The sequence below is a fragment of the Oncorhynchus gorbuscha genome, linkage group LG16, assembly GCF_021184085.1.
Source record: "Oncorhynchus gorbuscha isolate QuinsamMale2020 ecotype Even-year linkage group LG16, OgorEven_v1.0, whole genome shotgun sequence".
In the NCBI taxonomy this organism is placed as follows: domain Eukaryota; kingdom Metazoa; phylum Chordata; class Actinopteri; order Salmoniformes; family Salmonidae; genus Oncorhynchus; species Oncorhynchus gorbuscha.
This window is the reverse complement of record NC_060188.1, coordinates 70274889-70298867: the sequence shown is the minus strand read 5'-3', so window position 1 is coordinate 70298867 and position 23979 is coordinate 70274889. Positions and strand designations below refer to the sequence as shown.

Below are 23979 nucleotides of genomic sequence, written 5' to 3'. Positions count from 1 at the left end.
AATTACAAAGTAGTTATCCTACTGTTAAGACCTCTGTTACTTTTTGATTCGTGTAGAATGGTCCACGTGGGTGGATATCAATATTTCTCTTTTCAAAAACCTGCCTGTTTTTATTACTATTATCAATGATTACAGTAGCCTAGGCATATAATGAAATTACGACATTTGTATTGCCAACTGGCACAGGCCAATATAACCCCCATACAGTGTCTATGTTCCTCTTATTATGATTTAATATCTCTGGTCCGTGATTTTAACTATATTTTGATGAGCAAGCATCACGAGGTTAGGACTCCCAGTTTGAAGCATAGATCGGAACCATAATGAGCCCCCAATGAGTGCCCGTGGTTTGTTCCTCTATGCACGAAGCACCGCCCAGGTTTTTGCTCCCCGCTACGCAGGGAGAGTTGCAGCAGTAGCGTTCTACAGTGCCTACGTTACCATCACAATTTTAGTGCATGCAAAGACCCCTACTCCTAATGAAAAACGGCATTCAAGTCGGCAAATCAGGAAACTAGCGGACTACGGGTGTCAGAGTGGAAGGGGAACTAACGGTGCAGACTCTGATGATGATGAGGATGATGATGGTGAGGATGATGATTCTGTAAGAGAGTTATACGTATGAATACAATATTATGTGAAAGAGGAGGTAGCTAGAGATTATACCAGAAATGTTTCCTTGCGTTTGGATAGAATTATGAACAGTCACAAAATGTTGGTGTACAGCAATATGCACCTTAACCGATTAAATGTTGCAGAGCTCATGCTCTACATTATGACCTTGGATATGAAAATGATAATTTGCATGGTCGTAATTATCGTATGCGATGCTTCTGTTTGTGTGGTTGGTGGTTGCTGATACTGTGCCTCAGTGCGCGTATGGATAATCACAGCCCGCACTAAAGTACGCACGGCGTGCAGTGGAGGCGAGGAAGTGGGAGTGAATGCGTGTTCTTATGGAAGTACACACAGGGCTTCAACATGGCCTCATCACGATATGAATGGCGCTGGTATATTCTATATTACCATATATTGTTTGTGGTTTACATTTTATTTAGCATATCGGCCACCAGTGGCATATGGCAGTCGCGGGCGCCAGATCGGTGTTATAAGATTGTTAGGAATTGTTCCTTGTCTCGGCGTTCTCTCGTTGTAAATGTATTTTATTGGCATGTTGTAAAACACATCTATCTATGCATGCGATGTGGGAGAGGCAATGTTTTTCAGTAAAATCCTGTTCTGTTGATTACTTGGCGTTGACAATATGGTGCTCGTTTGAAATAAATATAGTCTTATCACATAATCTTCTTGATCTGGTAGGATTGAAAAGATGCGACTCACATGCGCTAAAATAATATAATTAAATAGAATAACTGTATTCTCCAGGCTGTAGATTGCGTTTTGTAAACTACTGACCATGCCATTTGGGTCTCAGAGCTACTGGGCACAATGCAAAAACAGCATCACCTAGCCTACTGTAAACGAGCTATCCAGTAGCCTAATAATATAATGTATTATCGAATGTAGTGTTTAGTGTTTAAATATTGACCCGTGTTGTAATGGTTTTACATTGATATTGAAGTGTTTTTTTATGTATATACTTCCATGCTTCTACTGTAGGCCTACCTCACAGTAGGCCCCATGGTGCCTCATAATGTTGTATTTTATGACGTAGCCTATAGGATATCTCGAAACATTGCTTTTAGTTTATGCGAATTGGTAGGCCTAAATAGTATGACGAATGGTTATGTGGATATTCTTTTTTTTATGTAGAACTAATATAATACAGTTTGCGTTTTCATAGTGACAATTCTACAGATGCTATGAATGTAACAGCATGTTTTTGTTGTGTGTGTGTGTTTGTTTGCAACTTAATGCAAAGACCTCCCTGTTGTATTGACTGCTTACAGTGCTCTTCATATCACAGGATCACAGTTAAATAAATGGTGATGCATCGAGTCTCACAGGAGATTTAAAAAAAGCTGTATTGCAAAAGGGGAATGCTCTGCTCTAGTGTAATAACAGTATTACTGTCAGTATGCCTATGCAGATATTATTTTAAAAAGACAGGGTTATTCATTAATTGTATTATGAGGAAGCCAAATACAGGTTGTCATATCAAAACGGGTGTGCATATTTAATGCAGGCAGGGGTGCATTCACATGGAGATGCATGTGGAGCTAAAAATACCCCTTTCTGTTCTTGAGCATGTGAGTTATAGTGGAGAGCGAGCTCTCTTGACACTTATCATGGGACATGTTGACTTGTTAATTAGTATATAACTGTGAGGGATTACTGTCTGTTTTCAAACTGTTGTATCTCTCATAGTTTGAGATATCACCTTTTGTTCATTCACTCATGTTATTAGGATTGGAGGTGGAGCTCAGGCAGGGCACCTGTGGTCTATAGACCTGTGGTCTATTCCATAAATCTTTGTTTAAAGAGATGTTAATTATGTTCATACATAAAGTCATTTGGCCTGGAATAGATCATGACATTAAAGTGTGAATGGAGGGTAGGTCAAGTAGAGTTTTTCTCTACATAATATATTAGAGAAACGCTGTTGAGTAAAAGATAAATTATGCCAAAGTTTGGTATGGATTTTGAGAAAAACAGTCACTCCAAACAGAGCGGATATGATTTAGGGATTTATCGGCCAGCCGATAGTGCAGCTCAGCTGTGTAATCTGGGTCACGGCACCAATGTAGCATCTACCGATCTGCACCCTGTTTCAGTATGGTTCTCCTGATCCCTAAAGCCTCCACCACACTCCAGCCAACTACATACACAAAGCTCTTTAGAGCAATAAGTTAGCAATAGTTTATGTTCATATTCAGGTTTTTACACTTTAATGTAAAATGTTAAATGTTGGGTCAAGAAAATATTTGGAAGAAGATGGTATATTACTCCTTTTGGCCTTATTGAACTGCTTTTTGTAGTAGTGTGACTGAACAATGTACTACTGATGATCTTATGTAACATTGACTTTTACACAGAGGAAAAGTGTTTTATGTACAGTAAATCTGTTTTAGACATAATAAGGCCAATTACAGATTTTGCCCACAAATCTAGAGCCATTTTGTGAGAGGGAGGGGCTAGACAAAAAGTGGCAAAAGTGTAATATTTAAATCCCTGTGCGTGATGCAATTAATAGGGTTGTCAAACTGTGAATTTATTTTATTTGACCTGGCTTTTACAATGGCAATACAGATGGGAAAATATAAATGCAATCATTCCTCTTCATGAGACTTCCTTAATTTTTTTGGACAGTTTTAGTTTTCCCCACTTTAATGTCTAAACCCCAGATGGAGATTGATTATCTGTAGAAGGAGGTATTCTCTGAGGGTGAGCAGACAGACTAGCATCACTACTCTGGACGGTTCTGACTTAGAGTATTGGGACAACTACAAATACCTAGGTGTCTGGCTAGACTGTAAACTCCTTCCAGACTCATATTAAGCATCTCCAATCCCTAATTTATTCTAGAATCGGCATCCTATTTCGTAACATCGCCTCCTTCACTCACGCTGGTAAACATACCCTTGTAAAACTGACTATCCTACCGATCCTCAACTTCGGCGATGTCATTTACAAAACACTCTACTCAGCAAACTGGATGCAGTCTTTTTATTTCACTAGGCAAGTCAGTTAAGAACAAATTCAATTAAGAACAAATTCTTATTTTCATTGACGGCCTAGAACTTGCAACAGTGGGTCAACTGCCAGAACGACAGATTTGTACCTTGTCAGCTCGGGGGTTTGAACTTGCAACCTTCCGGTTACTAGTCCAACTCTCTAACCACTAGGCTACCCTGCCACCCCACAGTGCCACACGTCTATCACAGTGCCACCCGTCTATCACAGTGCCATCCGTTTTGTCACCAAAGCCCCATATACCACCCACCACTGCAACCTGTATGCTCTCGTCGGCTGGCCCTCGCTACATATTCATCGCCAGACCCACTGGCTCAATGTCATCTGTAAGTTTTTGCTAGGTAAAGCTCTGCCTTATCTCAGCTCACTGGTCACCATAACAACACCCACCCGTAGCACGCACTCCAGTAGGTATATCTCACTGGTCATCCCCAAAGCCAACACCCACTTTGGCCAGCTTTCTTCCCAGTTCTCTGCTGCCAATGACTGGAACGAATTTCCAAAATCGCTGAAGTTGGAGACTTATTTCTCCCTCACTAACTTTAAGCATCATCATTCTGAGCAGTTTACTGATTGCTGCAGCTGTACATAACCCATCTGTAAGTAGCCCACCCAACTACCTACCTCATCTCCATATTGTTTTTATTTACTTTTTTTGCTCTTTTGCACACCAGTATTTCTACTTGCACATCATCATCTGCACATCTATCACTTGTGTTAATTTGCTAAATTGTAATTACTTCACTACTATGGCCTATTTATTGCCTTACCTCCTTACTCCATTTGCACACAATGTATATAGATTTTTCTATTGTGTTATTGACTGTACTTTTGTTTATACTATGTGTAACTCTGTGTTGTTTTTTGTCGCAGTGCTTTGCTTTATCCTGGCCAGGTCGCAGTTGTAAATGAGAACTTGTTCTCAACTGGCCTACCTGGTTAAATAAAGGTGAAATAAAAAATTTATAAAAAAATAGGTATGTGTCTGTTAGGGTATCATCCTTGAGTCATCTCTACCCACTACTGGATGTTATACTTAATCATATTTTAGAGACCAGTGTCCATTTATGGTATGAGGTCTTTGGGGGATCGAAACTGGGATGTCTACATGGAATGGCAGGTAGCCTAGTGGTTAGAGTGTTGGGTCAGTTACCAAAAGGTTGCTGGATTGAATCCCTGAGCTGATGTAGTAAAAATCTGTCGGTCTACCCCTGAGCAAGGCAGTTGTCATCCAAATCAAATTTATTTATATAGCCCTTCGTACATCAGCTGATATCTCAAAGTGCTGTACAGAAACCCAGCCTAAAACCCCAAACAGCAAGCAATGCAGGTGTAGAAGCACGGTGGCTAGGAAAAACTCCCTAGAAAGGCCGAAACCTAGAGAGGAACCAGGCTATGAGGGGTGGCCAGTCGTCTTCTCGCTGTGCCGGGTGGAGATTATAACAGAACATGGCCAAGATGTTCATAAATGACCAGCATGGTCAAATAATAATAATCACAGGCAGAACAGTTGAAACTGGAATAGCAGCACGGCCAGGTGGACTGGGGACAGCAAGGAGTCATCATGCCAGGTAGTCCTGAGGCATGGTCCTAGGGCTCAGGTCCTCCGAGAGAGAGAGAAAGAAAGAAAGAGAGAAAAAGAGAATTAGAGAGAGCATACTTAAATTCACACAGGACACCGGATAAGAGAGGAGAAGTACTCCAGATATAACAAACTGACCCTAGCCCCCGACACATAAACTACTGCAGCATAAATACTGGAGGCTGAGACAGGAGGGGTCAGGAGACACTGTGGCCCCATCCGATGATACCCCGGGACAGGGCCAAATAGGAAGGATATAACCCCACCCACTTTGCCAAAGCACAGCCCCCACACCACCATTGCTTATCACTTTGGCATTGATTATAACAGCTCACGTGTTAGAGTCATTTCACTGAATCAAAGATGTGTAACTCTTTATAATACTGGTCATTTGTATGAAAAAAAAATATATATATATATATATATTTTAAAAAATGTATAATAATAATACTTTAAAAAAAGGAATAAGTAGATAAATTGGTTTGAAACTCAGATATTGTCACCAAGACTTGACAGTGCCCTCCTGCCCTTGTAAAAGTACTAATGAGCCCTTACCGTCCTCTCTTCTCTCCCTCACCACTACTCCTCTCACTCCCTTCCTTCACCTTTTCCCTCTACCCACTCTCACCCCAATCCCCCATTTCCCCTCTTCTCTTCTCTCCTCTCCCCTACCTCAACCCCTCTCTCCCCTCACCCCTCACCAACAGTTGATCAGTGGAGGATCCATCGTCAGCGCTGAGGCAGTATGGGATCATGTCACCATGGCCGACAGGGAGTTGGCATTTAAGGCAGGGGATGTCATCAAGGTCCTCGATGCATCAAATAAGGACTGGTGGTGGGGACAGATTGATGATGAAGAAGGATGGTTCCCAGCCAGCTTTGTGAGGGTGAGTGGAGCCATCAAAGATTTTCTCATTCTCTGCTGCACCGTGTCTTGCCCCTCAACAAGTACACTAGGTTTTACCACCTATTCTCAATGCTCCGATGGATTATCCTTTGCCATTGCCTTATCATTGATAATTATCGTTGATTCACTGCCCTGTTTTGAGGGCAGATATTTTAGGCTTGGGTGATGATGATGATATTTTGATATAGATCAAAATATGATTATGCCATGCTAATCTCACAGGAACTAAAAATATTTACTAGTCTCCATTTGAAATACTGTGAAAACAAGAAGACTTCAGAAAAGTGAGGAGTTCTTACATTGCGGGGTTATCACTACTAGCCTTCTCCATCTGCCAACTGTAAAAATGAGTCTGAACGAGGTGTGTCATGTTTTTCTCTCCAAAGGTTGAACCCCACCCACCACAACCTCAAACAAAACAGGTTTTCTATATCAACCCTATAGCAGCTCCAAGGTTCCAAAACACAACTACCAAGGTGCGTTTAATAGTTTCAGCAAGTATTTCAAAGCAACTGTTTTAACTAGCATCTCACTGCACATTGGACCACCCCATATCTAACATCCTGTCGCTTTATACTACTGCTTCCATTTGCAGACATCACCATGCTTCAAGTGTCAAGCTTGTAATAGCATTACGGTCAAACTATAGTATCTCAAACAACACTCTCTTTCTCACTCTCACTTACTCTCTTTAACTCACTCTCTGCACTCTCACTCAACTGAAAAGCGAGCAATGAGGCACCGATTCATCTCAGATTTGAACGATGAAACATGTATGACCAACCTTTTAGCAGAGGACAGGGCATATCAAACAGGTGGATAAAACGAACAAGGCTTGATGAGTGACTCAAATAAAAGCTATTTAATGGTTATTTTATGTTACTGGATTTGTTGTCATGTTGGAAGTTATTTTCAGGAACATACATTTTCTAAAATCTTAAGAGCATTTCTGGATTATTGTGCCCATCCTATGAATTGACCATGCAGCTTTTGTCCACTGGTCCAAGGAAACAGAGAGAGTGGGCTCTAAATAGACACCCGGGGACAATGTACTCAGGCTGAGATATACTGTGTACACAGAACCATCAAGCACTGAGACCTGATGTCTGGAAAAGATTACTTACAGCACAGGCCATATGTGAATTCTGTACGGCCACATGCATATTTAAAATCAATCTCAGAAGGGTCCCATGACTCTGTTCGTTATGGTTGGGTCTAGTGTTTGTAATATAGATATAGGTTTAATGACCACAACTACCTCATATTTACAAACAAACAGTCAGACACATTAGGGTCCAAAATGATTGACACCCTTGATCAAGATAAGCAATAATGACTGTATGAAATAAATAATTGAAATATTGAGCTATACTAATACAATTGTTCAGAGAAATATATTTTGTTTAACAAGTATTGTTTTTTTCTCAAAAAGGTAGGGGTAAGAATTATTGACACCCCTAAAGATTCTTATAAATAATGTAGTCAAACGTTTAGTATTTGGTCCCGTATTCCTAGCACACAATGATTACATCAAGCTTGTGACTCTATAACTTATTAGATGCATTTGCAGTTTGTTTTGGTTGTGTTTCAGATTATTTTGTGTCCAATCGAAATGAATGATTAATAATGTATTGTGTCATTTTGGAGTCAGTTTTACTGTAAATAATAATATAATATTACATGACCAAAAGTATGTGGACACTTGCTCATCAAACATCTCGTTCCAAAATCATGGGCATTAATATGGAGTTGGTCCCCCCTTTACTGCTATAACAGCCTCCACCCTTAACAGCTTTCCACTAGATGTTGGAACATTGCTGCAGGGACTTGCTTCCATTCAGCTACAAGGGCATTACTGAGGTCGAGCACTGATGTTGGGCAATTAGGCTTGGCTCGCAGTCGCAAAGGTGTTCGATGGGGTTCAGGTCAGGGCTCTGTGGAGGTCAGTCAAGTTCTTCCACACCGATCTCAACAAACCATTTCTGTATGGACCTTGCTTTGTGTACCGGGGCATTGTCATGCTGAAGCAGGAAAGGGCATTCCCCAAACTGTTGCCACAAAGTTGGAAGCATAGAATTGTCTAGAATGTCATTGTATGCTGTAGCAATACGATTTCCCTTCACAAGATTTCCCTTCATTCCTCCTCCACCAAACTTTACAGTTGGCACTATGTATTGGGGCAGGTAGTGTTCTCTTGGCATCCACCGTACCCAGATTCCTCTGTCGGACTGCCAGATGGTGAAGTGTGATTAATCACTCCAGAGAGAGTGTTTCCAATGGCTTTGAGCTTTACACCACTCCAGCTGATGCTTGGCATTGCGCATGTTGATCTTAGGCTTGTATGCGGTTGCTTTGCCACGGAAACCCATTTTGTTAAGCTCCAGACGAACAGTTCTTGTGCTGACGTTGCTTCCAGAGGCAGTTAGGAACTCTGTAGTGAGTGTTGCAATTGAGGACAGACTATTTTCACACGCTACTCTCTTCAGCACTTGGTGGTCCTGTTCTGTGAGCTTGTGTGGCCTACCACTTCGCAGCTAAGCCGTTGTTGATCCTAGACGTTTCCACTTCACAATAACAGCACCTACAGTTGACTGGGGCAGCTCTAGCAGTGCAGACATTTGACGAACTGACTTGTTGGAAAGGTGGCATCCTATGACAGTGCCACTTTGAAAGTCACTGAGCTCTTCAGTAAGGTCATTCTAATGCCTATTATTGTCTATAGAGATTGTATGGCTGTGTGCTCGATTTTCTAATCCTGTTAGCAACAGGTGTGCCTGAAATAGCCAAATCCACTAATTTTAAGGGGTGTCCACATACTTTTGTATATGTAGTTTTCCTCCAAGACATGGTAACCTCTCACAATTACCAATAACTCAGGTTTTTACCATGTCTTGGGGGTATGATCTTTCTCTGAGCAATTGTACTTGTATAAAATAATATCATTTCCCAATTCTATTAACATACAATATTTGAATTATTTATTTTATACTGTCATTATTGCTCATCTTTATCAAGGGTGTCAATCATTTCGGACCCCACTATCTGTCATTACAATTGAGCTAAACTCTAAGTAAATGAGTAAATGCTTCAACATCATCTTTTTTTTTTGATTGAATCTACTAACTGATCTCATCTTACTCAGTGATTGCTTGAGTTTGTGTTTGATTTTATTTATGTGACAAGAAATTATAAGCTAATTCTATGGGAAAATAGTACCTTCAATATCCTAGAGGGAAATGTGCCCATTAACAATACAGTTGCATCATGGCTGGCTTTGTAATGTGTATTTTTCCTGAAAAACATCATGATTGTGTAGATGTTTATTAGGAGTCAGCTACCTACCCCGTGTCCTCTGGCAAGGTTGCTAAAATTAGTTCCCTTTGAGGATTACACAAAGTGACAGTTCATTCCTTGAGATGCCTTCAAGCAACCAATGCACTAATGCGCTTACAACTCCTCCAACTCCCTCAACTAGGAGGTATCAGATTTTAATCAAACAATGAATACTGCGTAGAGGGACATCATGTTCATTGTTTCAAGGTTTTATCCCTTTAGTAATACAATGTTATTTCTTGACTGTTTGTATATTATAATGTGGGGAGGTCAAAACAATAAAAAACTATCAACCAAATCTATTAATTTAAAAATGTTGATTACTTCTCCTTGACATTATCATTCACCTGATAAGACAAAACATGTGAACAAAAATCGTATGATGGGGGTCCCAGGGTCACCTGTTCTAGTGGCTCCTGATATTGGGGTTCGATGTGAATATAAGCAAACTGTTCATGTACAGAACTATATGGTATATACAGTGCCTTGCGAAAGTATTCGGCCCCCTTGAACTTTGCGACCTTGAACTTTGCCACATTTCAGGCTTCAAACATAAAGATATAAAACTGTATTTTTTTGTGAAGAATCAACAACAAGTGGGACACAATCATGAAGTGGAACGACATTTATTGGATATTTCAAACTTTTTTAACAAATCAAAAACTGAAGAATTGGGCGTGCAAAATGATTCAGCCCCCTTAAGTTAATACTTTGTAGCGCCACCTTTTTCTGCGATTACAGCTGTAAGTCGCTTGGGGTATGTCTATCAGTTTTGCACATCAAGAGACTGACATTTTTTCCCATTCCTCCTTGCAAAACAGCTCGAGCTCAGTGAGGTTGGATGGAGAGCATTTGTGAACAGCAGTTTTCAGTTCTTTCCACAGATTCTCGATTGGATTCAAGTCTGGACTTTGACTTGGCCATTCTAACACCTGGATATGTTTATTTTTGAACCATTCCATTGTAGATTTTGCTTTATGTTTTGGATCATTGTCTTGTTGGAAGATAAATCTCCGTCCCAGTCTCAGGTCTTTTGCAGACTCCATCAGGTTTTCTTCCAGAATGGTCCTGTATTTGGCTCCATCCATCTTCCCATCAATTTTAACCATCTTCCCAGTCCCAGCTGAAGAAAAGCAGACCCAAACCATAATGCTGCCACCACCTTGTTTGACAGTGGGGATGGTGTGTTCAGGGTGTTGCTTTTACGCCAAACATAACATTTTGCATTGTTGCCAAAAAGTTCAATTTTTGTTTCATCTGACCAGAGCACCTTCTTCCACATGTTTGGTGTGTCTCCCAGGTGGCTTGTGGCAAACTTTAAACGACACTTTTTATGGATATCTTTAAGATATGGCTTTCTTCTTGCCACTTCCATAAAGGCCAGATTTGTGCAATATACGACTGATTGTTGTCCTATGGACAGAGTCTCCCACCTCAGCTGTAGATCTCTGCAGTTCATCCAGAGTGATCATGGGCCTCTTGGCTGCATCTCTGATCAGTCTTCTCCTTGTATGAGCTGAAAGTTTAGAAGGACGGCCAGTTCTTGGTAGATTTGCAGTGGTCTGATACTCCTTCCATTTCAATATTATCGCTTGCACAGTGCTCCTTGGGATGATTAAAGCTTGGGAAATCTTTTTGTATCCAAATCTGGCTTTAAACTTCTTCACAACAGTATCTCGGACCTGCCTGGTGTGTTCCTTGTTTTTCATGATGCTCTCTGCGCTTTTAACGGTCCTCTGAGACTATCACAGTGCAGGTGCATTTATACGGAGACTTGATTACACACAGGTGGATTGTATTTATCATCATTAGTCATTTAGGTCAACATTGGATCATTCAGAGATCCTCACTGAACTTCTGGAGAGAGTTTGCTGCACTGAAAGTAAAGGGGCTGAATAATTTTGTACGCCCAATTTTTCAGTTTTTGATTTGTTAAAAAAGTTTGAAATATCCAATAAATGTCGTTCCACTTCATGATTGTGTCCCACTTGTTGTTGATTCTTCACAAAAATATACAGTTTTATATCTTTATGTTTGAAGCCTGAAATGTGGCAAAAGGTCGCAAATTTCAAGGGGGCCGAATACTTTCGCAAGGCACTGTATTTATCGCGTCCATACTTGCGAACATTAGAAAAAGTTCTCAAAATGCCCATCAGCCAATTGAAATTGTTGACGTAGTTGCATGTGATACAACGCTACATGTTAGCTTTTCCCATAGGATAACCTGCCAGACATACATGCTAACCACACCACCCGTTGCAAAATAAATGTGCACATACATGTTATTCAATCATTGCACCCATACTGCTTGCGCGCGCGTCAACGAGAGTACTCGTAGCCAGGCCCTAACATGCTGACCAGACTGAGATGGGAGAGGCAGGACTTGCAGTGCATCAGGCGTCACAAATAGAACCAGTGTGGATGCAATGATTGAATAATATGTACCGTACCAGTCAAGAGTTTGGACACACCTACTCATTCCGGGTTTTATTTTTACTATTTTTTTAAACTATTTTCTACATTGTAGATGAATAATAATAATAGTGAAGACATCAAAACTACAAAATAACACATGGACTCATGTAGTAACCAAAAAAGTGTTACAAAAATTAAACTGTATTTTTTTATTTGACATTCATCAACATTGCCACCCTGTGCCTTGATGACAGCTTTGCACACTCTTGGCATTCTCTCAACCAGCTTCATGAGGTTTTCACCTGGAATGCATTTCAATTAACAGGTGTGCCTTGTTAAAAGTTAAGTTGTGGAATTTATTTCCTTCTTAATGCGTTTGTGCCAATCAGTTGTCTTGTGACAAAGTTGGGGTGGTATACAGAAGATAGCCCTATTTGGTAAAAGACCAAGTCCATATTATGACAAGAAGAGCTCAAGTAAGCAAAGAGAAACAACAGTCCATCATTACTTTAAGCCATGCAAGTCAAAATTCAAGAACTTTGAATGTTTCTTCAAGTGCAGTCGCAAAAACCATCAAGCGCAATGATGAACCTGGCTCTCATGAGGACCGCCACAGGAAAGGTAGACCCAGAGTTAGGAAAGGTGGATACCTATTCAGTTGTACAACTGAATGCCTTTAACTGAAATGTGTCTTCCGCGTTTAACCCAACCCCTCTGAATCAGAGAGGTGTGGAGGCTGCCTTAATCAACATCTTCAGGGAATAGTGGGCTAACTGCTTTGTTCAGGGGCAGAACAATAGATTTCCGCCTTGTCAGCTCAGGGATTCGATCCAGCAACGTTTCAGGTTACTGGCCCAACACTCTAACCACTAGGCTAGTTACTTCTGCTGCAGAGGGTAAGTTCATTAGAGTTAACTGCACCTTAGGTTGCAGCCCAAAAAACGCTTCACAGAGTTCAAGTAACAGACACATCTCAACATCAACTGTTCAGAGGATACTGGATGAATCAGGCCTTCATGGTCAAATTGCTGTAAAGAAACCACTACTAAAGGACACCAATAAGAATAAGAGACATTAGACCAGTGGAAATCTGGTCTGATTAGTCCACATTTTAGATTTTTTGTTCCAACCGCTGCATCTTTGTGAGACACAAGGGGGCCTCAAACCCACTGTTACCGTATCCTGCAGTTCACAGTTCACTGGTATATGCTACCTGGCTGCAATAATAATAGAGGTACATGATAGCAATTTGACAAGATCATAAGGCTCTTCAAATTTAAAAAAAAGTTGTATGTTAAATGTAAATGTTGTATAGACTTCCTTTATCTTTTTCCCGTAAAAGCACATGGATGTGTGTGAAAAACATGAAATTTTGTCATATAGTGGAAAATCAGCACCATGCAATATTGGCACACTACAATTGTGACATACTAAGTGGAACATAAGTAAACCTTGAATTTGGAGGTTTAAAATATCCCCCTGGTGGCCAAGTTGACCTATTTTAAGAAATGCCATTGGTTGGTGGATATAAAGTATAAGATCTTTGATAGGCTGATGCGGAATTTGTTACAGGAAATAATCACTGGCCTGCTGGTCAGGTTAGCATCGTGCTAAATGTGGCAGGTTATGTTATGGGAACAGCTATACATTTAGTGTTGTATAAAGTGCAACCACGTAGATTATTTGAATTGGCTACTGCTCATTTTGAGACTGAGAAGTTTAAACTTGTGTGGACCCATATTGTTCATTATATTAAGTTATAGCATGTTAAGGTTATATCCCTATCAATTTACAGTGTTGGGGAAGCTACTCTGAAAATATAGTTTACCAAGCTACCAATTAAACACAAAAACTCTGTTTCAAGTCAGAATTTGGCAGGTCTGATGCTGAAAAAGAAAGGAAATTGTTGTCTACTTCACCCTTATTTTTTTGGTTAGAATAAAATGTTGTGTTGTTCCAGTAGTTTTCTACACCGCTACATGGCAAAAAAAGTAATTAACTCTTGAAAACACTACCAAGATTTGTATTGAGTTCAACTGCCACCAGGATACTGCAAAATGTAGGTTAATTACTAATTGAACTACATGTAATTCGCTACTCCCCAACACTGTCAATTTGAACCTTGCTGGAAACAGACTGTCAGGAGCCACAGTTGAAACACAGGGATTGTGCAGTGCAGTCTATCAACTGTCCCATTTATTAGTAGCAAAGCTCTGTTTTAAATTCCCTGTGTCACTGCCTTACATCTTGTGAGCGCTCATGCTTAAAGCTCTATTGTGCAGTCACAGTGATGTACTCAGCCTAACCTGCAATTTCATGCTTGTTTCTTTTTCTAGTTTTGATGCATACTGTTGCTTTAGCTCAACCTATTCCATTGATACTGTTACATATCGCAATATTATTTTTGACAATATATCATATCGTATCGTTTTGACAATATTGCAAAATTACTTTTGCGCTAGTTGGCTGTACCTGCATCAAACTCCAGTATTTTTCCTTCATAGCTTGTTCTCCATCTTCTTTTTAAATAGGGAGCTAATTTGTCTTCAGCACTTTTATTTCCATAATTAAAACTCGTTATCGTGGCTCTCTCTTGTCCCTCTACAGCAGACCTATAGTGAGGTCCCTGGCAATTCCCAACCCAACTCTTCAATGTAAAGGCTTTGTTAGAATTCAAGATAAATTACAATGTTTTTTGAACAGGTACCTACTTTACAGGTGCATCAGAGGAATGAAGGCCTGATATGGATATTTCTATACTTTTTTAACGCGTTTTTGACAAATCTAATTACGATACACATTGTTCAATTTAAACTGAAGAAGTGGCATTGAAAATTAATTTGAATAGGGAGAAAAGGCCCCATGGCTTTGGAATTGATATGGTGTTGTTGTTTTGTATTTTAAAAATATTTTAGATCACTTACAACCCGAACCCTGATTGTTGATGCTACTGTTTATTTGTCCAGGCTGACATGTTGTGTTCTGCCGTCCTCAGCTGTGGGTGAACCAGGAGGAGAGCACGACGGTAGAGACAGTTGAGGGGGCTAGCCCTAGCCCCAGTGAGGTCCAGAACGGGCATGCGGAGGCCAGCCCCAGCAGCAGCGACTGTCTTTGCCTGGGCCAAACCGTCCAGAACAGAGACCAGATGAGGGCCAATGTAATCAACGAGATCATGAGCACAGAGCGTCACTACATCAAACACCTGAAGGACATCTGTGAGGTAGGCTTGGCTGGCTAGAGATATTCCAAAGACAGAAGGACATATGTTAAGCAGAAGTTATAGACTATGGATGGGCGTGGGGTGGGGGCCACAAAAAATCTGAAAATGTCATGAGGGGCCACAGTGGGTCACGGGTCTACGTATCCATATAACCTAGTGTTGGGCTAGTAAATGAAGGGGCGCTCGCTGATTCGAATACCCGAGCCAACAAGGTGAAAAACAATGAAATTGGATGTTCTGAGTCCATGTCAATGCTTACATCACATCACATCAGAAGACCGTTTATTTGAGGTCTGTAAGGAAATTAACAAGTAGATTTTTGAGTGTAATTCCCCTTTAATTGCGCATCTGGCCCTTTATTTGTGCATATGGTGAGCGCGGAATGTGCGGTATAATGTGCAGGTCTAGTGATGGTTCTGTTCTGCTGCGTTTCATTTCATGGCAAACCTTGCAAATAACAAATAATATATACAAATGATACACTTCCTTATGATATACTTCTGCCAGGTAAGCCTACTTTGCAGTTAATATTTAATTTAGGAGGTTTTGGGGAAAGTATTTCTGTTAAACCACAAGACGGTTATCATATCAACTGGCTACACACGGAGTGATGCACATAAACACACACAACACAGACAGGGCAATATTGCTGGAAATTAATTGGCAGATATTGTGTTAGGTTGGTCTTTTTAAGCTATTAGTAGCTAACCAATGGTGGGATAATGTTGCTTTGATTAGAATGTAGCAAGGAGCTTGCAGTGTCTGCTACTTGGGAGGTGTTGACAACGCAAACCATGATGATAAGCGTTCCAAGTCGGTGTGCGGTTATGCGATGCTTATTGGTTGTGTGTGGTGCATTGGCACAGAAACCTGTTGGTGGAAAATTCGTTGCATCTATTTTATATAATTTATAAATATCATAAAATGTGAAACAAATTTCCCCCTAGCTGATCATTGTCTGCAGCCGATTCTGAACGTAGTGTAACGAGAGTCATTTTTGTTGTCTATTTTTTGGTCGTTGTCTGCGAACCCTTAACCTTCTGGAGCGTTGCCCTGACAATAAACTGACTGTGCCACAAAACCATGCGAAAGTGGTAAAGTCGATAACTTCATGTATAAATACAACGGTTGCTAGAGTTATGGTTATTTATGGTGGTAATCATAATTGTTGAGTACATTTTGAGGGGGGAGGATCTGCAACATTTTTTACAGTACAAAGGGAGGGTCATGTGAAGAAAACAACATGTGTTGGGGAGGGGAGTGCAGATTTTTAATGACGTCTGGAGTTGCCTATCTCTGTTTTAGACAATTACCTTGTTTTAGGCCATTACCCAACCACTATTCATAGCAAGAGAAGACAGATTATTAGTGATTATCCAATATGAAATATTAAATGGGCATGAAAAAAAGTGTATTTATCTAAGTACCCAATAAACTGTAAATCCAATATTTCCACAGTGCTATAACAGCTCTTGTGCAGATTTAGATTATGCAGTACAGTGCTTTCCATGGACTAGGAACAAAATGTGTCTAAAGGCAAACTTCAGTCAATTATGTTCTAAAGAGTAGTGACATGCTATAGTGTTTTAGTGAGAGATTAGAAGCGATGGCTGACCCGTAAGTGCTGGTTGTGGGCTCAGAAATAGCATCCCTCCCATCCCACACCACTCTTCCCCAGCATATATAGAAACAAGCACTCCATCTCTTCACGCACCACCTGTCTCCGTCAAACAACACACCCAGGAGAGGACATGAAAAAGTACTCAAAAAGCTGTTACCCAATCAGACGTTTTTCATCAGTTTTCCCTCTGTTCCCACATAAATATTACATAATCACAATGTGCTTCGAAACCCCCAAAATGACGCAGAGAAAATATAAATTGTGTAAGCAACATCACATGGCAAATCGTAATGTCTAGGTGACTGGGAATGCCTATTGAAGTGTGATGGGTCCCTTAAGTGTGAAACTATATGATTTTTCATGAATGACTTGAAATGTTATTGGAGAAATGAGCTCCCACAGAGGGGATGAGTTACATAACTGAGACTCTTGCTTATAGAGCTGTAGTCATCTTCCCTGCCTTTTATTTCCCTCTAGATCTAATCTGGGAAAAATGTGGTTAGAAAAATTAATTCGATGGGAAATTAAACAGGGAATAAACAATGATTATGATTCAGTCATTGGCACTGATGCCTTTTTTAAACTCAGACAAAACTGTTTGAATGCCCTGTGTTATGTACAAATATTCCCAGTGTGAAATAGTTCCCAGTTCAATATTTGCACGCGCAGATCTTTATGTGGATGGCTGAGCTCGTGCAGATGTTTCTCTCACCCTGTCTTGACCTCGAAAAACTGTTCTGTGAGAATGCGCATTTGCTTCACACATCTGCCATTCAATGGTGGCCAGGAGTATTGACACTGACCAATCAGAAGCTTGTTGAGGCGTGAGGTCGGCATATATACACCCAGACTCACACGTCTAAGTGCTGAATGTTGATGTGAGGAGAGATATGTTGCCAGTGTAAAGACTTGGGCGCTACGGGAGGGGGCAAAATAAATATCCGCCTATCTCCGCCATCCACATAAAGAGACGCACGTGCAATTATTGAACTGGGAATATTTTCACGTTGGGAGAAATTTTATATGACGTTACAATCACAACGATTGGGAACTATTTCATGCTGGGAAGATTTTTACATGACACCCTGCAGTAAAGAAAAAATCATATAAGATGCCATGCAACATCAATGAAATACTATCATTTGAAATGCATAATATTGGATCAAAACCATTTGCTTTTCTTTGTTGCCTCAGGGTTACTTCCGGCAATGTAAAAAAAGAAGAGACATGTTCAATGATGACCAGTTGAGGGTCATATTTGGGAACATTGAAGATATCTACAGGTTTCAAATGGGCTTTGTCAGAGACCTGGAGAAGCAGTACAATACAGAAGAACCTCATCTCAGTGAAATAGGTCCCTGCTTCCTAGAGCATGTAAGCATTTTTGTATCTCTCAGGATTTCAAGTGTTTTTTAAATGTAATCCCTCAATAGGTTTGAGTAAACCTTGTGTCTCATATCTACATGGCCATTGGATTCTCATCATTTTTCATACTTCTGAGAACCTTGATGATGGGGCATTTCAGAGTTCCCTTTGGTTATTAATTTCAATGGTAACTTAAGGCAGTAGTGTACCCTCACTATTTTGTTAACTCCAAAAAAGAAAAGAAAATTCAGCTCGTTTCAGCATTTCAAACATACTGTGTACACATTTATCTGTTGCAGCAAGATGGCTTTTGGATCTACTCAGAGTACTGCAACAACCACGTGGATGCCTGCATGGAGCTCTCTCGGCTAATGAAGGATGGCCGCTATCAGCATTTCTTTGAGGCGTGTCGCCTGGTGCAGCAGATGATTGACATCGCCATTGATGGCTTCCTGCTCACGCCTGTCCAGAAGATCTGCAAGTACCCTCTGCAGCTGGCAGAGCTTCTCAAGTACACTGTCCAGGAGCACAGGTACCTGTCCCTTAGTCTCAATGTCACATCAAATATTTACATTCACCTCTGTGTCATGATGAAGCATTGTTTCTACTGATAAAGATCCTGCTGGAATGATTGGTATTTTTTGCTCTCAGGTTAATTGGCCAGTATGAGACTTGAGGATCTTTCATTAATATGTGAGGATCCTAGACGTGGATGCTAAACTTAAAGTATTGTTGTTTTGTGCAGTGAAGCTGTGAAAGAGATGTGGCACGGTATGCATGCCTGACTATACAGTTCTTTTGTTGACCTATTCCTCCTACTTGGTCACCCCCACTATAACATTGTGTCTCCTCCCCTCTCGTAGTGACTACCGTTACGTCGCTGCAGCGCTGGCTGTCATGCGGAACGTCACTCAGCAGATTAACGAGAGGAAGCGTCGCCTGGAAAATATTGACAAGATAGCACAGTGGCAGGCGTCTGTGCTGGACTGGGAGGTAGGACTGAGACAGGGTGACATGGCTGAGGAAATAACAAGTACTGTGGAAAACACATACAACAAGCCGTTTTTAGTTAATGATTTGGCTCTGTCAACTCACTCCTTTGCTACTAGCTTGTTTTGGTCAGAGTTTGAAACACAATGTATTTTACAATGCAAATATTTTGATAAGCTGTCACGTAGACCTTCTATGAAGGTTTAGAGGCAAGAAGTTGTTCCTTCCAAAGGAAAGTATATCAATTGCTCCTTTTGGAGTATGTACTCTTTTGATAAAATAAGAAAACAGACTGTCAGATGCGGTGCATTTTGAAGCACTCTGTTTCATCGGGATGAAGTTAATCAGGAGTGAGAAAAGGAAGTGTAAGGATCTGTGTTGCTAGACTCGAGCCTGTATTCAATGTGAGAGAGCTAGCATTAGCAGGCCACTCTGACCTAGTTGAAGAGATTTTCCAGAGTTGCACAATCACTGAGGTACTGTAATTATGTCAAGTAAAAAATAAAAAAAATCAAACCCACCAGAGTTCTACTTTGTCACCATCTATGTATTTGAGGAAGCGGAAGCCTGTCTTAAACAGAGGAAGCCTGTCTTACTAGTCATTATCTTATCAATCACTTTTCTAACGTCATAAGCATAAAAGGATTCCGTTTTCTTGACTATGTATCACAGACTGTGTTATTGATCCTGTTTAAAGATCTAACCATCTTGTATTTCTCTGTGCAGGGGGATGATATTCTAGACAGGAGTACAGAGCTGGTCTACACTGGGGAGATGTCTTGGATCTACCAGCCATATGGGCGGAGTCAGACCAGGGTCTTCTTCCTGTTCGACCATCAGATGGTTCTGTGTAAAAAGGTAAGGTGGCCATATCTGGGTCACAAATGCTATTTAATTGATCGGAACCAGTCTTGACACTCCCAGGTGTACATATTGCCTATGTTACCCCTCTCGTTTGCAGACAGAGTTGGCATGAATTTGTTTAGAATGTGATCAACCGGTCAGTTTGTTTGTGAATAAAAAATGGCAGCAAAATCAGTACGTGTGTTTGTACCCTTAGTTACACTCCCAGGTTCAAGGCAAATGAAGGCCACTGCTTGAAAGAGTCAAGTCACCAGATTAATGTACCTAAGGGGTAATGATTTATTGTGTGAAACAGAAAGTCACCGGCTTGTATGAGAAAATGCTTAGCCTCACAACTGTGGTGACAAAGACACAGCTTAGGACATTATAACTGCCGTTTTTATGGCCGAACAGGCTTGTTTGATAGTAGTTTTTATGACAGCAATTCCTCTTTACTCCCCAATTCTGACAAAACTTGAGTCATATACACAAACTTAAATTGTTAAAAAAATAAGCATCGCAAGAAAAAAAGATAAATTTACGAAGTTCTGAAATGTATCCAATAGCTCAACATGTGTTGAGAGATTCTCAAAGGTCATGCTAAGAAATTCTCAATTCATGAAGTGTTTAGCTCTTAAACCCACAATCAATCCCATGAATTGGGCCGATTAGTATGAGTCTTCGTAAAAGCTGTCATTCAAATGTGGTGGGTAGCTCACAAACATCACAGTGAGGGAAATTCTGTGTGATATATTGTCACAGTGCAATTTGTAGTTTGAAATTCAAATGGTCAGGAACACATCTTTAATTCAGCTCCTGAAAATTGACCCTGTGGTACTTGTTGTAACAGAACTGGATGGAGATTCGTTCCTGCTTGTCTTACCTTTTATCTCCATCCCCTCAGCACTGTGATTGATTCCTGCTCCTGAGGTGGATGACAACAGTGTTGTAACATAAGGCCGTCATGTCCAAAGGGGAGCTAGAGGAAGCTTACAGTACAGTACACAGGGCTGTTGTGTCTCTGAGTTTACTGCTACCGCTGGGACATGTGTGACACAAGCTCTCTGAGGGGACAGGAATATATATTACGCAGCAGAAACATCACCAATGGGGATGGGACACCTGGAATCAGGAGCAGCTGTTTACAGCAAAGTGCATTATTCATCAGGGTGATTGCATGGAACCCTGTCTATCACAGGGAAGTTGATAGGCTGCAATTAGTAAAAATGTACTTATTTCTTCCTGGCTGCCAGGAATTCAATCCTTTTCATTTCCTATCTGTCTGTCACCTGGGTTTCGCAGTGCCTCACTATTGTTCAAAGCACTGGTGTAGATAATTCAAAGTAAATTAGAATCCACTCTCTACTTAATTTTTCCCTTCCATTCCTCACTCCCTTACTTTTCCCTCAGGACTTAATACGACGAGACATCCTGTACTACAAGGGCCGCATGGATATGGACAGGTACAATTTAGTTGATGCTGTGGATGGGCGAGATGATGACTTCAATGTGAGTGTGAAGAATGCGTTCAAGCTGAGTAATAAGGACTCCGACGAGATCCACATCTTCCTGGCCAAGAAGCTGGAGGAGAAACTTCGCTGGCTAAAAGCTTTTCACGAGGAACGCAAGATGGTGCAAGAGGATGAAAAAATAGGTGTGTATGTGAAAGAAATGTTCATTTGTACAACAAATTAAAATGGTGAATGAATATGACAATTATTTATATTTTTCAGGGTTTGAGATATCAGAGTATCAGAAGCGACAAGCAGCGATGACAGTGCGAAGAATGACCAAACAAAAAGGTAAATGCACACTTTCCCAAATTAGTTAACTAACAGTTTTTGTTTTTAGTCCATCTATAGTGCATCTCTCTCCTCCTTAATATATCTCTCCTCCCATGTGTAGGCCATAGATCTGTGCCCCCTGGATACCCCCCTCCTATGGACCCCATGAATCCAGGACAGTACTTGGTAGGAGACGGCATGGAACAATCAGAATTTGAATTCCCTGAACCTGAAAGGTGCAAGTCTCCCTTCTGGCAGAGCTTCAGCAGGTTAACTCCCTTTAGGAAATAGAGAAGAGATATATTTTAGAAAGACCACCTTATTTTTTTGAGAAGCACCATTGTATTTCAATTGTGACTCCAAAGGGAAAGCTGAACACGAGTATTTGGATTGTCAAACATTTAGCTTGTGAGCATCTCATTGATGACTGTACTGTTGTAATCACTTTACCTGTATGACTGCAATGACAACTACCAACACAACTACCACAGCGAATGACCACACCTTTGGAACCTGAGAGAAACCAAAACACCTTCCTATCTCTTGATCTGTGAGAATATTTTTGTGACCTCTACTAATCCTTGGACAATGGAAAAGGGAACCGTGAGTTTCAAGGAAAAACTAACAGAACATTTGTGTCCACATTTAAAACTGAGGAAGCACTAGTCATACATTGATCTTTATGCCAAATCTGGTTGTGTCCTACAGTTCACTGTGACCTTAATGGGCATTTTATGAGTTTTTTCCCCCTTTTTTTCAAGTAAAATGCTGGCCAGATTCATCAGTCTTGTATTGTTTTTGAGTATTTATTTCAATTTTATTTTTGTTAATTTAAAACGCATGATGAAGTCCATTGTAGGTATTTATTGTGCAATTATATTCTTACGGGTCAAAGGGAAAAGAGAATCCGCATCATCAACTTCAGTGTGACTCGTTCCAATACATCTTATATTGTTGACAGGGTATATATGTTGTATATATTTTTATTACATGTAGGTACTTAAGTCTGATAGGAATATCATCTCGTGGTGTTCTCTTAAATAGTCATTCACACTGATTTTACAAAACCAGGATGGTAGTTTGAGACATGATATTACAGTAGGCTATATTCAGCTATCATTGCATAGTGCTTTCTTTTCCACCGGGCACCTCAGTCATTGTAGAATAATATGTGGTTATAGTTGCACTTACCTAAGATCCATCTGTGATTTCATCAGGTAGAAGAGTCTGCACGAATGCCTTTCAACCACCCAAGTCATTTAACGAAGATTGTGATCGCATAAGTTTCAGAAATAAAAAGGCCTACCATAAAATAATTTGACGCTAGTTCCATAAATGACCATGGTTAAACCCCTATTCATTGGCTTTATTTTCATGTGATATTCATTCTTGATAGTGAAAGAATACCACTTTAAGGTAGCCAAACTACAGTTAAAACATCTTGGTAGTCTTTTTCCTGTGGTGGCTTTCATAGTGCCAGCACAATGTTATGACATGACTGATTTTACGCCTGTCATTGCAGGTTAAATCCTTCGCTTGCTCTGCCACCAGGCTTAGATGAAGCAGAAGATGGGGAACATTTCAGGGGGATTCCAGTGTGGTTTTTTAGGCATTATGATGGCTACTTCAACAACAAAGTTATACCAGAATTTCACATGAAAAATGCAAAGGAAATGCTGGTGGTCAAGCTTGTTATCTATATTTGTATTCAAAGGGTGAAAACAATTTTTAAAAGGATATTTATTTATATGCCTAAAAAATCAACTAGGATTTAATACATTGCATTAGATACAGTATAAAAGCGCAATATGAAAGTGTGCAGTAATATTGAAGGGGAAAAAAACACTTTAAATATTAAGGCATTTTCTCTTGATGAACTGATATGGAACATTCATACATTTATTTTAAAAAGTGCATTTTCTAATTAAAACAAATGCTTAAATATCTGAATTGATAAGTTGTTTAATTTCATTTTTGGTTTTATTGATAATTATGGATGATTTATCATTAATTTTGTGACTATGGCTTGGAATAAATCAAAATGCGTTAACATGATTGTTTCCTTCTTAATCATTGAAGTTGTGCAGTACCCTGTTAGGTGTTAATAGATGTACATTAACAAATTCTAATGAAAGGGATAACCACCAAGATGATCTAAATTCATTTCTCTCTGCCAGGTGTTTGTTTACTTTTTCCTCAAATAATCACCATATCTCCTTATCTTTCCTTCTTAATGTACCAAAAGACAGTCTAATGAAGCACACC

General features: G+C 40.1%; 1 protein-coding gene across 3 annotated transcripts; it reads left to right on the top strand.

Moving 5' to 3' along the window:
* Nucleotides 1-416: 416 nt before the first annotated feature.
* Nucleotides 417-23764, top strand: LOC124000652 (rho guanine nucleotide exchange factor 9-like). Of its 3 annotated transcripts, none has more exons than XM_046307199.1 (11): nucleotides 417-587; nucleotides 5944-6123; nucleotides 6530-6619; nucleotides 14887-15111; nucleotides 17927-18106; nucleotides 18397-18629; nucleotides 18961-19090; nucleotides 19814-19945; nucleotides 21341-21584; nucleotides 21664-21732; nucleotides 21836-23764. In XM_046307199.1, the coding sequence occupies exons 1-11, from the start codon at nucleotides 567-569 to the stop codon at nucleotides 22003-22005; spliced, it is 1674 nt and encodes a 557-aa protein (XP_046163155.1). In that variant the 5' UTR covers nucleotides 417-566; the 3' UTR covers nucleotides 22006-23764. The 3 variants fall into 3 exon arrangements, with proteins under 3 accessions (XP_046163155.1, XP_046163157.1, XP_046163156.1); XM_046307200.1 differs by lacking the exon at nucleotides 417-587 and adding an exon at nucleotides 900-1010; XM_046307201.1 differs by lacking the exon at nucleotides 6530-6619.
* Nucleotides 23765-23979: the final 215 nt, after the last annotated feature.